The sequence below is a fragment of the Rhineura floridana genome, chromosome 10 (assembly GCF_030035675.1).
Source record: "Rhineura floridana isolate rRhiFlo1 chromosome 10, rRhiFlo1.hap2, whole genome shotgun sequence".
NCBI lineage: Eukaryota > Metazoa > Chordata > Lepidosauria > Squamata > Rhineuridae > Rhineura > Rhineura floridana.
Genome location: NC_084489.1, coordinates 79697158 through 79715917, shown reverse-complemented (window position 1 = coordinate 79715917; position 18760 = coordinate 79697158). Strand labels below are relative to the sequence as shown.

At 42.5% G+C, this 18760-nt stretch overlaps 1 protein-coding gene across 8 annotated transcripts in view; it reads right to left on the bottom strand.

Annotated features, from left to right (window-relative positions):
* PRKAG2 (protein kinase AMP-activated non-catalytic subunit gamma 2) overlaps positions 1-18760 on the bottom strand; it is a 343500-nt gene that overhangs the window by 15200 nt on the left and 309540 nt on the right. For all 8 annotated transcript variants that reach the window (XR_009758152.1, XM_061586927.1, XM_061586930.1 and 5 more), the window contains 2 exons: positions 16950-17008; positions 2236-2281 (listed from right to left, as the gene is read on the bottom strand). Coding sequence is in view for 7 of the 8 variants with exons in the window: in XM_061586927.1 (XP_061442911.1) it covers positions 2236-2281; positions 16950-17008 (105 nt within the window). In the remaining variant the exon portion in view is untranslated. The remainder of the gene's footprint in view (positions 1-2235; positions 2282-16949; positions 17009-18760) is intronic.

The following is an 18760-nucleotide window of genomic DNA, read 5'->3' as shown; positions in this document are numbered from 1 at the left end:
CCCTTTTTAAATCCGGTTTGGACATCTGGCACTTCTCGCTCCATATATGGTAAGAGCCTTTGTTGTAGAATCTTGAGCATTACTTTACTTGCATGGGGTATTAAGGCAATAGTTTGATAATTACTGCATTCCCTGGGATCCCCTTTCTTTGGAATTGGGATGTATATTGAAAGCTTCCAGTCTGTGGGCCATTGTTTCGTTTTTCATATTCAAATGTTTGTCAAAATTTGGAGATTCAGTCTCAGTAACTTGTAGCAATTCCATTGGTATGCCATCTGTTCCTGTTGATTTGTTTCTTCCAAGAATTTTAAGAGCAGCTTTCACCTCACATTCTAAAATTTCTGGTTCTTCATCATACGGTTCCTCCGTGAATGAATCTGTCATCCTGGCATTTCTTTTATAGAGTTCTTCAGTATATTGTTTCCATCTTCCTTTTATTTTATCTCGGTCAGTCAGTATCTTTTGGAATAGGGCTCTTGTTCTACCCTTTTTGTTGTCCTCTTCTATTTCTATACAATAACTATAGTAATAGTTCTCTTTGTCCCTACGGACTAGTCGCTGTATTGCTGCATTTAGGGTTCTGTGTATTGATACTCTAGAAATACAAATTGGCATTTTCCGCTTTTCCAAAGTTTAACTGTTCACATTATTATTTATTTATTTGTTAGTTATTTATTCGATTTGTTAGACGCTCATCTGGCTGACTTCCCAGCCACTCTGAGCAACGTACAGCATATAACACATCAAAATATCAGAAACATCAAAAAACTATAACAGTATAACAATAACAATATAATTAAACAATGTCATAGAACCAAGTTCAGAACACAGTATCAGGGCGCCTCGCTTGTGTCAATCCCGAGGGTGCGTCTTCAGATAAAAAGTTCACGGTGTGAGTCTTCCTGCACCTAGCATAAGAGCAACATAATTGGTACTCTGTTCATGAGGCAAAAAGTGGCACCCCCTCTTGATCTTAGCGTCCAGCATCCAAGAGCTCCAGCAGGGACGGGGGGGGGAGATGAACAGCCTCTCGAGGTTGTAGACCAACCAAGACGCTCTCCCCGAAAAAGCCGAAGTTGAAAGCAGAAGCCGAAAGCGGAGGCGCTGGGGTGCGGGTGCAGCTGATACCGGGACAAAGCGAGTGCAAGCCGAGTGGTAAAGCAATGGCAACGGCAGCTGCAAGAACGCTCCCCAGCCTTCAAAGGCCTCCAACAGGTCGCTGAAGCCGAGCGATGGCATCTCCACATCTGGGGCCCACGGGAACCCAGCCGGGACCCAGCGTTCAACCCACATGGGAAGGAGACACCCCTCTGCTCAACTCCAAGACAGGGCCGCAGCATCAGACCCACCAAGCGACCGCGGTCCCTCCTTGACTCCAACCCCAGCCCAACATCATCCACCGACAAAAGCAGCCTGGCGTGGGAGAGGTCGCTGGGTGGCACCTCCGAATCATGCTGATAGCTTACAACAGCAGCGTCCAGGTAGAGTATGAAAAGGGCAGCGCACGTCATAACGGGGGGGGGGACTTTTTCACTGGAGGGAATCATTCCATTAAAAATACAAGTAAGATTATAAATCTGAGAAGGAGCAGAGGGTTTAAGTGGTAATCTTACATAAAACCTCTTCTTTAGAGGTTCAGCATCCAATTAGATAGAAAATAGCCTTTTTAGACAAGTTTTCTTTAGGACGGTTTCTTTATGTCTGAACTATTGCGCTAGTGTAATCCTTTCCAGTACTAAATGCAGGCAACTACACTGGAATACTGCCACTGATCATATGCCATGCATCAACCATTCAAGTCTCAGCTCCAAGCCTTGAATGGGGTGTCCTGAAATTTGTGGTTCTCAAGTATAAGCAGTTCAGGAAAGATTCTAGCAGTGACACTAGTGTCAGAATCTTTTTTACAGTCTATGGATCAGGCAAATCCCAGGTATATCTGGGATCTCAGGCTAAGGGAGTAGAATGGAACATAGGAAACTGTGTATTTGTGAGTCAAACCATTAGTCCATTTAGCTCAGCACTATCTACACTGACTGGCAGCAGCTCTCCAGGTCTTCAGGCATGGTCTCTCCCAGCCCTACCTGAAAGGGAGTGAACCTGGGATCTTCTGCATGCAAAGAAGATGCTCCACCACTGAACTACAGCCCTTCTCCTACAAAAGGCAACACATGTTATAATGTTGCATAACGGAGAGCATGAATCACATTCTTCCTGAATATTTTAAAGAGTACTTACCCCTCCATGTTTCAATCTTGTGCTCCTCCAATTCATAAATTTGAACCTGCAAAGGAAAAAAGTCTAAAGCTCAAATTTTTAGCACATGGTTTAAAAATGACCAATGAAATAATGAGGATCTGCCTTCAAGTAAAAAAATGTAGGACTTGGGTACAAAGTTCATATGCCAGGATTAGCTGTATTAACATGGGTGGCTTTAAAATGCAACAAGAAGCTGACAAATTGGGACCAAAACCTCAAATGAAAATGTAGATCTCCTGCACACAGAGCCATTGGAATTAATTACATTCTGATCTGAATCATTTTCTTATGCTATGTTGCATATGTGCTACAATAAACAGGAACTGAGGCTGGTGGGAAAAGAATACCAAATGATAATGCCATCTCTAGGACAATCATGTTTTGAAAACTGAATTGCTATTTGCTAGATAGGGCTGGAGGACATTCCTGATTAGGGAAGGCTCCTCCTCCTGGTCGTGACAGGCAAGGTCTAGAAACTTCTTAGTCTCGTCTCTTGGGGGAGGAGTCATCCCGCTCTCCAGACCGCAGGGTTGCCAGATTGGCTTTTTTAAAGCCAAATTCCAGAAATCTGTTTTTTTTAAAAAAAATTGGTTGGCATCAGAAAATTCATTTGGCTTTTTCCTGGATTTTTTACATGCTAAAATTATCTGCACAAAAATTACATACCATCCTTTTTCTAAGTCGGTGGCTGTGCGCGTGATAGGCCTGCAGTTGCCAGGGAGACGCCCGCCCAGTGTGTCTCCGCTCGGCTGCGCACTTGTGTGAGTGAGAGGAAGAGAAAGAGACGCCGTGAAGTGTACTTTATATATGTAGTAACGTTTTATGGTGAAACTGTGACACCTTCGGCTGTTTTTATAAATCATTTATTATCAACAGCCATGGCCATGTTGTCAAATAAATGGAAACCTTCTTACGATAGCAATCGTAAGTACAAAAGCAAATGGGAAGAAACATTTGTATGGGTCCAAAAGGCTGCTGATGGATCGGAGGCAGCTTATTGTAAATTGTGCCACTGCAACATTTTACCAAGACTTAGCAACCTCTCAAATCATGAAAAATCGGAGAAACACAAGCGGAGAACTCCAATACAAGGCCAGACGCAACTTAATGTAAGAAATACTCCTAGGCAAGGTAAGGATAAAGTTAAGGCAGTAGAGCTGCAAACTGCTGTAAGCATGACCTGCCATTGTGAGATATGTACAGTTGACCACCTGAGTGAAATCATGATAGCACATGGGCATGGGAGTACACATAAAGTTACACAGAAGTAAATGTGCATGCTTAATCAAAAACATCATTTCGCCTGCACTGAAAACTGATCTCATTGATGACTTTCAGAAGAAATATGCCATCATTATAGATGAATCTACTGACATTTCAACACAAAAACACTTATGTATGTTAGTTTGATTTTTAAGTGATAGGAGAAAGGAAATTGTAACTGTATTTATAGGTTTAATTCCGGTGCAAGAGACTACAGGAGAAAAGATATTCAATTTGATTGATGAAGAAATAAAAAGATGTGGCCAGAGTCTTGCAAATTGCATTGGTTTTGCAACGGATGGTGCATCAAACATGGTTGGGTGCAACAACTCTGTGTGGTCTAGACTAAAAGCTGTATCTCCTTTCTGTGTGCAACTCAAATGTATCTGTCATTCGCTGGCACTGTGCATTCAATATGCAGTATCCAAGCTACCATCAAATATTGGATTTTTACTGTCAGAAATACCCAATTGGTTTCGCCATAGTGAATTAAGATGAGAAGCATACAAAGAATTGTTTAGAGTGATGAACACAGCTACAGAATTTGAGCCAACCCGAACTGCCCCCCTTCCCTTTGAAAAACCTTCGTTTACGCAGTGGCTTGTGCGTGGAAAGGTTATGTTTAATATTTTGATGAACTGGGAAGAGCTAAAGGCTTATTTCACTTCAGCTGAACTAGCCCAATCACAGTTTGCTACAAAATTCAAAGCAAGACTTCTAAAGGAAATGTTGTCAGACTACAAAAACTACTTGTTCTTTGAGTTTGCAACACCTGTTGTGCAGAAATTTGAAAGACTGAACAGCCTTTTTCAGCAAACCAAAGCTGATCCTCATGAATTGTACCCACAAATATTCTTACATCAGAAGAGTCTTCAGAACAGACTGTATGATGCCAAAAGACAGAAAAAAAAATATTCATCAAGTTTATTTTGGTGTCAAATTCTTAACGGCATGTAATAAGTTCCTACAGCAGAACAGTGCTGAGGCTCATCTAGAAATAAAAAATGTCAAAGAAAGATGTATGTCTATGCTAGATGAAGCTCTCAGGCAACTTACATGTAGACTTCCGTCGGCGAGAGATACATTTGAAAGTTTATCAAAATTGAGCCATGTGATAATTTTAAATCAAATTTCAAGGCCTATGTTTTCCGAGTTACCCTTTATACACCATGCAGGAAACAACGTCAACATCAGCAAAATTGAAGAACAATACAGACAAATGCCTTTTGTTGATTGGAAAGAAGAAGCTCCATTTAAGAAAGATGGACTCCCTGTAGACACTGAACAATTTTGGATTGGTGTACTTCAGCATCAGGCATTTAAAGAGCTCGCCACCTTTGCCCTTACTTGCCTAATAACCCGTCAGCAATGCTGTAGTTGAGAGGATATTTTCTCTTGTATCCTCCATTAAAACGAAGGCAAGAAACAGAATGCAGCTGAATCTTCTTGATGCAATTGTGAGAATCAGGGTAGAACTATTGCTTTCAAGCAAATGTTGCAAAGACTTCACTGCATCTCCAGAAATGCTAAAAAACTTCACATCAGACAAGGCTTATGCCGTATGTTCCACTCATTCCAGTGGGGAGGATAGTAATGACCTGGATCTGGAGCTTTTCATGTGATGTGACTAGTATGAAAAATATATTAAAATTTGTTTGGTTTGTTGTTGGCTGTTTTCTAGTGTTGCTTGGCTTTACATTAAAATTTCGATCTGGCAACCCTGCCAGACCGGCCCTGCCTGCGGCCTGTGAAGGTTGGGTCTTTTCTTCTCTCTGCTCAGAACTACCTTTTACTTGTTTTTTTGCTGTTTTTTCAGTTTTTTCTGCCTTGATGGTTGATGTGAGGCCCCTTTACCCAGAGGTTGTCAGCTGGAACAAAGGGTGCCTATCAAGATTTTTGGGGGGATTGGGGATGCCTAAGCTTAGGTGACAAGGTATTCCCTCTTCCCTGTGTTCTAGTCCTGATGCCAGGTGCTTAGGGGGACAGTGGATATGTCTAGTGTACTCCCTGGAGAAAGTGTGTTCCTTCTATGGGGAAGGGTTACACGAAGTGTCTCCCTTAAACCTAGTCAACCTTCAGGTTGGCTATGTCTGTTCCCTCCTCCCTCAGAAACATAAGGGGTGAGATATCTGGGAAGAAATCATGTATTTCAGGTTTGTTCCTGTGGAAACGTTAGATTTTCCTCCTCAGAACAGACAGGGACATGAGTAATCTGGGCTGAGATATTTAGAGAGCTGATTCTCTCTTAAAGGCCTGAAATGGTAGGCCCAGGGAACGTTGCCGGGACAACAACAGAGGAGCCTGTTAGCTCTTCTAGGGGGCCACAGCCAGAAAGCATACACAGGCGGGTCCTTATATGGCAGGTTCTGTTCCGGACCCCCACCGTAAAGCGGAACCCCATTGAGTATAATGGGGCGTGTCACGTGAAAATGCCACAAAAGTGCAAAATCAGCTTTAAAAAGGGGAATAAAAGCTGCCGCATTAGCAGAATGCCAGTAAGCAAAGCACCGGTAAGCAGGCCCTACTGTATATGGAAAGCCTCAAAGCCTTTCCTGAGGCCTCAAAAGGTTATTACACCCCCCTCCCCCCCAGGAGAAGGCCCACAACCCTTACATGTGGTAATGTTTGCAAGAACAGTTGGCTTATCTCTATAGCCACAGTTTGGAATAAATTCAGATAATTACCTTATGAAGAGCCAGTGGGGTGTAGGCCAGTCACTGCCTGTCAGCCTCAGAGGAAGGCAATGGTGGGCCTCCTCTGAGTGCCACTTGCCATGAGGCCTTACTCATGGGGTCGTCATGGGTCGGAATCAACTTGAAGGCAACCCCCTTCGACCTTAGGAACCCTTGTGGAGCCTGAGCGCACCCCCCAGAGGATGGTGGTTAAGTGTCCTGGTGGATGAAACTGAAAGATGGGCTTGTCTCTTTTTCTGGTTTCATGAGGCTATATCCCTAGACATTGAAAAAGTTCCACTTGCCTCTGTGTTGTCAGGGTTTCAGTATACTGGCTTATGGTATACACAGCTTCAGAAGAGCTCAGTTTCTATACCATAGGTGTAACGGCCTGCACATAATGGCCCCTTCAACCTCAGAGACTATTCTGGTTTTTCTGTCTGAGACTTGGCAGTTCAGTATTAATTAAAATGTATGTTTTCAATGATAGCCAGTGTGGGACATTGGCTGGAGTGTTTGGCTATGACATGGGAGCCCATGGTTCACATCCCCACATGGCCATGGGGATCATGGGGTGACCTTGGGCCAGTCGCTGCCTCTCAGCCTCGGAGGGCAGTGGTGGGCCACCTCTGAGTAGCACTTACCACAGAAACCCTATGAACTCAACCAAAGGTTTCATTTATTTATTTATTTATTTTATCTCTTTCGTTTCATTTCTAGACCGCCCATAGCTAGTAGCTCTCTGGGCGGTGTACAAAACTGGATTAAAATACAATAATATAATAAAATCAATAACACATAGCAGCAAATTAACTAACAAAATTAAACGTAAAAACATTAAAATGCCTGGGAGTATAGCCAGGTCTTAACCTGGCGCCTAAAAGAAAGTACCGTAGGCGCCAGGCGTATCTCCTCAGGTAAGCTGTTCCAGAGTTCGGGGCCCACCACAGAAAAGGCCCTAGATCTAACAACAGTCCTCCGGGCTTCCTGATGAGTTGGTACCCGGAGGAGGGCCTTAGATACTGAACGAAGTGAACGGGTAGGTTCATAGCGGGAGAGGCGTTCCACAAGGTATCGCGGTCCCACACCGTATAAGGCTTTATAGGTCAAAAACAGCACCTTGAATCTAGCTCGGAAACAGATGGGTAGCCAGTGCAAGCGGGCCAGGACAGGTGTTATACGCGCAGACCGATAGGTCCTCGTCAACAACCTGGCTGCCGCATTTTGCACTAGCTGAAGTTTCCGAACAGTCTTCAAGGGCAACCCTACGTAGAGCGCATTACAGTAGTCCAATCTAGAAGTTACTAGAGCGTGAACAACTGAGGCGAGATCGTCACTGTCCAGATAGGGGCGTAGTTGGGCTACTAGGCGAAGATGGTAAAACGCATTCCGTGCCACCGAGGCCACTTGAGCCTCAAGCGACAAGGAAGGGTCAAAAAGGACCCCCAAACTACGAACCTGTTCCTTCAAGGGGAGTGTAACCCCATCTAGAACAGGATGAACATCCACCATTTGGGCAGGTAAAGGGCTCACCAACAGTGTCTCGGTCTTGTCTGGATTGAGTTTCAGTTTATTAGCTCTCATCCAGTCCATTATCGCGGTCAAGCAACGGTTCAGCACATCAACAGCCTCACCTGAAGAAGGTGAAAAGGATAAGTAGAGCTGCGTGTCATCAGCATACTGATGACAACGCACTCCAAAACTCCTGATGACCGCACCCAGAGGCTGCATGTAGATGTTGAAAAGCATGGGGGACAGAACCGACCCCTGAGGGACTCCACAATGGAGAGTCCAGGGTGTCGAGCAATGTTCCCCAAGCACTACCTTCTGGCGACGATCCGCCAAGTAGGAGCAGAGCCACTGCCAAGCAGTGCTCCCAACTCCGCGAGCCTCCCCAGAAGGATACCATGGTCGATGGTATCAAACGCCGCTGAGAGATCAAGGAGAATCAACAGAGTCACACTCCCCCTGTCCCTCTCCCGACAAAGGTCATCATACAGGGTGACCAAGGCTGTTTCAGTGCCAAAACCAGACCTAAAACCGGATTGAAATGGATCCAGATAATCGGTTTCATCCAAAAGCACCTGGAGCTGGCCGGCGACCACCCGCTCCAAGACCTTGCCCAAAAAAGGGACATTAGCCACCGGTCTATAGTTGTTCAAAACATCTGGGTCCAAAGAAGGTTTCTTTAAAAGTGGTCTTTCTACTGCCTCCTTGAGACTGCCAGGGACTACTCCCTCTCTCAAGGAGGCGTTTATCACCTCTTTGGCCCAGCCGGTGGTCACAGCCCTGCCGGCCTTCACCAGCCAAGATGGGCAAGGGTCCAGAGCAGACGTGGTTGCCCGTACCATTCCAAGCACCTTGTCCACTTCCTCGAGCTGCACCAACTGAAATTCATCCAACAATGAAGGACAAGACCGTGTTCTGGACACTTCAATGGAAACTGTCATAACATCAGAGTCTAAGTCCCGACGGATGCATGCAATCTTATCCTGGAAGTGCTACGCAAATTCGTTGCAGCGGGCTTCCGATGTTTCCTTGGTATCATGAGGGCCAGAATGTAAAAGCCCTCGTACCACCCTAAAAAGCTCCGCTGGGCGGCAAAGGGATGATCTGATGGTGATCTGATGGTGGCAGCAAAATAAAATAAAATGGGGTCGCTATAAGTGGGAACCGGCTTGGAGGCAGTCCACTTCCTTTTATGTGTTAAATGTAACATAAATTTCTGTATTCCTCTCTTTCACAGATAATCCCTGTCCAAGGATTGTTTTAATAGAATCAGGGAGCAGAAGATGCTTACCTCTATATTGTCTAATCAAGAGGAAAAGCAGCCCCTATCCCTCTACTCTTTTATGTCCCTTTAATCACAGTTTGATTATGGGGATGGTTGGCGCTGCACAGTTCTACGTGACATTGCCAGTATCTGCCACCACACACAAGTGTGAGAAGCTGCATCTAGCTGCAGAAGCTTTTGCCTCAGAGTTTGGTATAAGGTCAAACCATTCTGACATATAAATAATGACCTTTACAAGTGTTCTTTGGGCATGCTCTTTCTGACTTAATCGGAGGGGGGTGTCGGGCTATAATCTGATGGGTGACGCTCGTTCCCCAGTCCTTTCAGTAGCTTCTTCCGTTCCAAGATCCCACTCCAGAAAAGGGGAGAATTAGGATGTTCATTCCAGACATGCCTTAGAGGGAGCTACAGTGGTAGTTGTTGCTCTCCAATTAATGGAGTGTACGATGGACAGCTTGGTGGCTGAGCGGATCGGGTCGAGGGACAATTTTTTTTCGGGGAAAATCCTGGATATATTATCGGCCTCACATAAACAGTCAATCAATAGGGGTTCTCTCCCACCTGGAGGGTATTTTTGAGCTGGTGCTCAAAAATCTGGGTGGATCCATTGTCCTGAACTGTTCAGGCCTTCCTGGGTTTTTTACACTCAGGTTTGGACCAAGGGTTCAGTGCAGCCATCCTCAGGTGCCAGGCAGCTTCCCTCAGTAGTATGTCCTCTAGTCTGGGGGTTCCCTGTTGTCTTCAAACTGCTTGCTCTAAGCGTTTCCTTAAAGGGTGGTTCTTGTTTCTCCACGGACGGTTCACAGATTTTCAACCTGGAACCTAAACTGGATGTTGTTGGCACTAGCAGGCTCAGTCTTAGACCCTATGGCCACCTGCCTTCTGAACCCCTTGTCTTATATGACAGTACTGTGGTGGCCACCACATCAGTTTTTTATAGGTCTCAGGAGATGGACTTACCGTCTTTTCTGACCATCTCCTTCCTACATTCAGGTGCGTAGGTGGCACCTGTTGGACATTATTTCTTTATTTATTTATTGCATTTGTATACCACCCCATAGCCTATGCTCTCTGGACGTTGGGGGTGCTACATACTGGAGTTTAGACATCCCGAATCATCATTTGTATCTTTCCTGGGGAACTCTTAAGAGAAAGAAGGTGTTTACCTCTTCCATCTCTCTCTGGTTCAGGGCAGCCATAGCTCAGGCCTAAGAGGCATTGGGTAAGGACCCTGCAGCACATTCTGTTTGAGGGCACATTCTGTTAGAGGGGCGGCTGCCTCTGCATCATGCAAGGGCGGTTTCCCAATCATGGACATCTGCTGGGGGACACGTGGGCCTCTCCACACACCCTCATCAGATATGATAAAACAGATTTGTATTCCCTAGCCGATGCTGTGTTTGGTAGCAAGGCATTCCAGAAGGGGCTAAATGTGGATACTGCTATGTTATATCCCTAATCAGGAATGTCCTCCAGCCCTATCTAGCAAAAATAGAAATTTTACTTACCGTAAATTTCTATTTGTAGATAGGGCTGGAGGACATTCCACCCACCTCTCCTTCCTCTGCTATGGCCTTCTGGAGCGAGGGTTTGGGGGCTTGAAGCATTCTGCTAGCATCTTACATTTTCACACGATGTCTAGTACTGCGTGTATCTCATTTTGTGGGAAGTTTTTCTCCAGTTGTCTGTTTTGTCTCTGGTTATTACCTTTTCCTAGTTACTACTTTGTACAGGTGTCTGTTTAATAAATGTCTGCATGGTTGGAGCTGATGGGGTCGAGGAGTTCTTGCTCTGTCAGCTCGGTCTGGAGAGTGGGATGACTCCTCCCCCAAGAAAGGAGACTAAGAAGTTTCTAAACCCTGCCTGTCACGACCAGGAGGAGGAGCCATCCCTAATCAGAAATGTCCTCCAGCCCTACCTACAAATAGAAATTCACGGTAAGTAAAATTTCCATTTTTTCCTACACTGATTAAACTAATCAGAGCACATGGCTAAACAGTGGTAGAAAGAAATAACCAGGTGTAGAATATACTGCTAACAAAGGATATTTATTCATCTGTTTGTTTGTTTTTATGATGTTTTAAAGTTTTTAGTGCTTTTGCTTGCCGCCCTGGGCTCCTGCTGGGAGGAAGGGCAGGATATAAATCAAATAATAAATAAATAACTATGCATGCTTTACAAGACTTTTTAAAAAAGATATTAGAAACTACAACTTTTGACTTGTCAGCAGTTATCTTTCATCCTAGTCTGGTACAAATGAAATACATGATTCATAAAATACATGAAACTTCCTTTTACCCTTCCCATGATTAGTGTTATCCACTGTGCAACATTTTGTCTGCATTTAGTTTCAAAGTTAACTACGGTTGATGCTATTGCAGACAAAATGCTGCACCACAGTTAATACTAACCAGGGAAGGGGAAATGGAAGGAGATCGTTGGCACATGCCTAGTAGCGTTATGTCTGCATGACAAAGATAAGCAGCTCATTCTTCAAACAGTTCTACTGGCACACCATCATATGAAGTTGCACACTTGTGTAGCAAAGGCCCCCGTGAACCGTGAAGCCTTCAAAATCAGATATCTGCACTCTCATTTCACACAAGCTTATTTATACAGATCCAATGTCCCATCAGCACACTGGCATGACATTATTACTGGAGAACCAGGGATAATAGGAGGGGCAAAGCACTCGAGAATCAGGAATGCAGTATCTATGGGTTCAGTGGATTTCCCTGACATTCCCACAGAAAGTTAGCAGAGGTATGAGGATACCGTACAATTTTGCCATCTGATGACGCTATGCCACCATGTTTCAACACTTCAGAAGCTGGTGTTTAATAGAGCTATTTAATACTTAATATTATAGACCTAGCTCCAAATCATGCAAGAGGCATATTTCAATTTCCTAGTTGAAGCAATAAGTAATTTTCTTTAAAGGGAATCTTTGCAGTACCCTTAAAAACCAAGTACCAATTTTGGTATATATAGTTTGACTTGTTGACATTACTGCAACCGTAATGATCTGAGTAATGACAGGAATGTTTGTAGCAATGGAAAGAACTTGAACTTTGTACACAAATCCCTTGGCATGGGTGTTTGGCCCTCTAATGCAAAACAGAAACTCTAGTTACAGTACTCCAACTTTCCTCATGATGGAGTTAAATAAAACCCTGAATCCATACACATCAGCAAATATGGAAAACATTTCTAAGCTTCTGGAATGTATGGAACCCTTACAGCAGTAATACAGCTGGATTTTATTGCCTTATAAAAACGAACACTCCACTATTTGAAGTTCACAGGGTGCATTACAGAATTAAAAATTTTGGCTTTATACATCAGAAGCCAAGCTCATGAACAGTGGTCCCTTCCCTTCCCTTCCCTCTCCAGATGCTCCTCTTCCCCCCCCCCATTCTTGGCATTCATTTCAACAATGCAAACTAGGGATCCCTTGTAAATTAGCTGTAGTAATGTTTGATGTGGTTTTGCAGCCTGGGATTATAAACAAACATGGTTTGTGCTTGTACATGTGTAGCACTTAACACAAGGAAGGGAAGGGGACAATAAATAAAGTGGGAGGGAGCATCTAGATGCTATCAAAAATAATGGCCCATTCATGGTTTGGAGGATGAAGAACATGCCATGGGCTCATGTGCTCTCCCTTCTTCATTGCTGATGCCCTCCTCTGTACATTTTCTGGTTTCCTCTTATCACCATTTACCCAATTCAGATTACAGAAAACCTGGAGTGGAGGAGTATGCAAAAAAGGGGAGCACACAAGCATGTAGCATATTCCCGATCTTCCAAACCATTCTACAGAGTGGTTTGTTTGTTTGAATTGCGTCAATTAATCTTATTTACACCATGATTAATTCCATTCAGTATTTAGTGAATTTATGGTTTCAGTAGCCAACAGAGCAAAGCTATTCATTTTCTGTGAATTAAATGGGTGATAGTCACTCACGCAAAAATAAAAAAACTATTGTTTCTCCTGCTACTACTAATTTAAAAACCCACCAGCGTTAATAGATATTTTACAAAGTAGCCTTTTCAACTATTCAAATATCATTAATTCTATATTGTTGTTATTTTAAAAGAATGGGAAACGTTAGCTTCAAATGAATTGCTGACTTCGCTAATCAAGTGGATGATTATTATCAGCATAGATTCCCTAGACCAACTTACGTGTCCTCCAGATATTGTAAATTATTACTCCTGCATCCCAGACTACTGGAGATGCTGGCTGGGGCTGATGAAGTCCACAAAATCTGGAGGGCACTAGGTAGACTCTCCATGCTCTAGACGTACATATAGAGTACTGAACAAAAACAGGAGTAAATGGAATTTACTTTGGAGTCAAAGCAATGCTACAAGTGAGAAACCAGCATTGTTGAAGAAGTAGAAACTCTTATTAGCTACATTCAATGAATCACCATCATGATGGTTTTGGTCATGGTAGAATGGATATGATGACAGATTCATTCACGGAGGAACCGTATGATGAAGAACCAGAAATTTTAGAATATGAGGTGAAAGCTGCTCTTAAAATACTTGGAAGAAACAAATCACCAGGAACAGATGGCATACCAATAAACTGACTTTAGTGGACCCTGCCTGTTACTTCCACAAGGAGGCATCATCCCTAAAACAGGAATGTCATCCATCATCCTCATGCAAATGACTTTTTTACTTTTCTCACAGGAGGTATAGTAGTTGGTCAATATTCAGTTGCTTATAATGCTATTGGAGGTCACCAATTCATAGGGTCGCTGTAAGTTGCAATTGACTTGAAGGCACACAACACACACATGCAGTTTTTCACCTCTGCAGTGGGGATATTTGCAAACATTCTATGACTTCATAACAGCTCAGGCACAGCCAGTTTTTAGCCTATATACATGAGATTATGCCTGACAGGCTATGTAAAAGGAAACATTTGCTCCACTTGTCTCTGTACCATTCCAACTATGTCCATCTTTAGGACCAGATTATAAACTCCCAGGTGAAAGAAATATGTTGTTGTTGTTGTTATGTGCCTCCAAGTCGACTACGACTTATGGCGACCCTATGAATCAGTGACCTCCAAGAGCACCTGTCATGAACCACCCTGTTCAGATCTTATAAGTTCAGGTCTGTGGCTTCCTTTATGGAATCAATCCATCTCTTGTTTAGCCTTCCTCTTTTTCTACTTCCTTCTGTATTTCCAAGCATTATTATCTTTTCTAATGAATCATGTCTTCTCATTATGTGTCCAAAGTATGATAACCTCAGTTTCATCATTTTAGCTTCTAGTGATAATTCTGGTTTAATTTGTTCTAACACCCAATTATTTGTCTTTTTTGCAGTCCATGGTATCCGTAAAGCTCTTCTTCAACACCACATTTCAAATGAGTTGATTTTTCTCTTATCCACTTTTTTCACTGTCCAACTTTCACATCCATCCATACAGATGGGAAATACCATGGTCTGAATGATCCTGACTTTAGTGTTCAGTGATACATCTTTACATTTGAGGACCTTTTCTAGTTCTCTCACAGCTACCCTACCCAGTCCTAGCCTTCTTCTGATTTCTTGACTATTGTCTCCATTTTGGTTAATGATTGTGCCAAGGCATTGATAATCCTTGACAAGTTCAATGTCCTCATTGTCAACTTTAAAGTTACATAAATCTTCTGTTGTCATTACTTTAGTCTTTTTGACGTTCAGCTGTAGTCCTGCTTTTGTGCTTTCCTCTTTAACTTTCATCAGCATTCGTTTCAAATCATTACTGGTTTCTGCTAGTAGTATGGTATCATCTGCATATCTTAAATTATTGATATTTCTCCCTCCAAGTTTCACACCTCCTTCATCTTAATCCAATCCTGCTTTCCGTATGATATGTTCTGCGTACAGATTAAATAAATAGGGTGATAAAATACACTCGTCTCACACCTTTTCCAATTGGGAACCAATTGGTTTCTCCATATTCTGTCCTTACAGTAGCCTCTTGTCCAGAGTATAGGTTGCGCATCAGGACAATCAGATGCTGTGGCACCCCATTTCTTTTAAATCATTCCATAGTTTTTCATGATCTACACAGTCAAAGGCTTTGCTGTAATCTATAAAGCACAGGGTGATTTTCTTCTGAAATTCCTTGCTCCGTTCCATTATCCAACGTATGTTGTGATATGATCTCTGGTACCTCTTCCCTTTCTAAATCCAGCTTGGACGTCTGGCATTTCTCGCTCCATATATGGCCTTTGTTGTAGAATCTTGAGCATTACTTTACTTGCATGGGATATTAAGGCAATAGTTCGATAATTACTGCATTCCCTGGGATCCCCTTTCTTTGGAATTGGGATGTGTATGGAACGCTTCCAGTCTGTGGGCCACTGTTTAGTTTTCCATATTTCTTGACAGATTTTAGTCAAAATTTGGACTGATTCAGTCTCAGTAGCTTGTAGCAACTCTATTGGTATGCCATCTGTTCCTGATGATTTGTTTCTTCCAAGTATTTTAAGAGCAGCTTTCACCTCGCATTCTAAAATTTCTGGTTCTTCATCATATGGTTCCTCCGTGAATGAATCTGTCATCCTGGCATCTCTTTTATAGAGTTCTTCAAGTGTATTGCTTCCACTTTCCTTTTATTTCATCTCGGTCAGTCAGTGTGTTCCCCTGTTGATTATTCAACATCCCTACTTTTGGTTTAAATTTCCCTTTCATTTCTCTAATCTTTTGGAACAGGGCTCTTGTTCTACCCTTTTTGTTGTCCTCTTCTATTTCTATACAGTAACTATTGTAATAGTTCTCTTTGTCCCTACGTACTAGTCGCTGTATTGTTGCATTTAGGGTTAGCTTTCATTAAAAAATGTCACTGTCTCGATTCCAACAAGATCCATAAGGAACTCTGGGAAATACAAATGGCAGATCAGATTTAACTACCAAATGCCAGTCATTCCCACCCCAACACTTTGATTATTTCCTGAAAGAAATAACAGAGAAAGTTCTCTTTAAAATGCATCTAATTTTTTTGTACTATTATTAAATTTATTTGGTTCTAACAATATGCTAGGAGCTTGAATATGTGTATTTGAACACTGAATGTAAAACAGAAGTTTCAAACTGGAATAGTTGGCACTTTCAAATAAAGCTATCATGCTGAATCATAAATACTATGTAGCTGATATAGTCGATCCCAATAGCATGTCTACACAGCTGTATATTTGTATCCTAACCTTACTCTACGGAGCTTTGGATGAGTTGGCTCATTTTATCTTTATAATAATCCTAGTGTCTGAGAGACAGCGATTTGCCCCAGGCCAACTAGTTAATTTCACCACTAAGGCTGCAATCCAATACATGTCTACTCAGGGGTAAGCTCCACTGGGTTCAATGGGACTTACTATCAGGTGTGTATTGGATTGCAGCCTAAGTCAGCCTTTCAACCCATGCCTCTGCAGCCCATCCTTATTTTATGTACTATACACTGGCTCTTTTTCATTATGCATATTTTCCCCACATACTTTCTGTTACATCCATGTTATTCCTGCTTTTTAATATTTTTGGCATATAGCCGCCCCACACAACTCCCTGGATGAAAAATAACAAGTGAGGCACAAAGCATCACAGAAATGCAATTATCTCAAGGATGAAGTTTAATATGAAGACAGGAACAGTGATTCTTCTTCTCACCATCACTTTTTTTTCTCACCCCAAAGATAGGCACAGTAACTAATTATACAAAATAAAGAAACCTAGTGAACTTACCACTTTTACCTGAAAGTCTACAGAAAACCTGGAAATCTTAACTTCCCACGTGCCACTTCAGAATCTAACAGCAAAAGCATTCTTCCTCCACAAAAGGCAGCATTATTTCATCTACCCATCCAATTTAACCATTAAATACATTGTTAGAAGTATTGATTCCTAAATTAGTAGGAATGCTGTTTCACTTATAATTGCACTTATGAAGTAGTACCTACCATTGGAGACTTATAGTATCTATGCAATATATTAATGAAATCTGTAATAGTTAGCATTCCTGTAACAAGATAAAAAATGCCAAAATTAAGGTTTAGATCTTATTTAGACACAGCTAACGAATAGGTTTTTAACTAACTTATTGTTATAACTTTAAAATAGATTAAATATTGCATACCTGATTGATAAAAGGTACTAAAAGATCCCAGGGTAGCCCTGGAAACACTACCCATTCCTTATAAAAACTTCAAGAGCTGCAGAAACATAATTCCCACATAATAAATGGGCATGGCAAATCACATCCCTAAAACAGCTGGGATACATTTTGCTATGCAACGCCAGCAAAATAACTTATCTGAATAGCCCCTAACTGTGGTTTGCATACTCTCTCCTTCCCTCATATGCCAATATTTCTCTGGTTTGATATAAACTGGGGTAGCCAACGTGATGCCCTCCAGATGTTATACTACAGCTCCCATCAGTCTCAGCCAGCATAGCCTATGGTCAGGAATGATGTGAGTATTAACTGAACTAGCTGAATAAAGCAGACCGGATCCAGAAAATGAAGAGTTTGACAAGCTTTACTGAGATATACACAGGTAGGCTGAACAAACCTGTAGCATTAAACCTGCTGTAATAGCATTGTGAAATCTTCTGGTTAATCAATCAGACAGTAGAGCAGGCCAGGTTTCTAACAAAATGAAAGTACTACTGCAACTAGAACATACTGAACACATTAGCCATTTTATATGCAAGAAATCCAGGTGGAAGGAAACTTCATTGGCTCCACTGCGCTTACTAGCACTTATTGCGATTACTAGCTGCTTTAAAACAGGAATAACAAACAAACACTTAGTTTACACCAGGAGTTGCTAACACAGCACCCATGGACACCAGGGTGCCCACCAGGACCTCTTATGGTGCCTGCAATAGGTCTCAGGAAATGTCGTCTCCAAAATCCACAATGCATGAGAGTGTTTCCTCTTCCTGCTCATTTCCCATTTGCACTAGCTTAGCCTCTACTAAATTAATGCCCCCTTAAATACGCCCAATTTCATTACATACCAGAACTGGATGCCCACCCTCCCATCGAGAGGTGCAACCAGCCTTTCTCTATGAGTGAGTGTGACAGTAGCTATTGCAGATGCCTTTCCTCCCATTGATGGGAAGCTGATGGGAGGGCATGCCCACATCGTTTTGTGGTCCTCTCTCTCTTTTCTTCTCTTTTAGATGTGGCAGCCAGTATGCTATGTGCCACGGCAGCCATTTTGTGTTATATCACCCTGCTTACCCCACAGCAGCTATTTTGTGACTGGTGGAAATGGCACTCTCCCAAAATTCTGAATGTGCCCATTGGCCCAAAAAGGTTGATGACCCTGGCTTATAATTTTGCTGTGATCCCCTGCTGCCACTATTCCAACAGGGAATATTTGTTGGGCACCACATTGGCTATCTCTCATAAACCACAGTTCACCAGGTTCAGACAAAGTGACAAACAGAGATTGGACAAATTCAAAGCTTGGCACACAAGGGGTAAGAGCATGCAAGTCTGAGGTCTGTTCTAATACTGTAAAGCTGTGGTTTGGCATTCCAACTGGATAGTCCCTAAGGCTGCAGGGAAGAGGTCACAGTACAGTGGAGGAGCATTTATTTTAAATAAATCATGTCTGTATCCTTTTCTTAGGTATGTAATTTCACATCTTTTATGCATGAAAGCAGTACGTTACAAGCCCAGGGCATGAATTTTATTACTAGTCCATGGGTATGTATATAAGAGCTTTTTAAATCAGAAATATTTTTCAAGCAGCAGAGG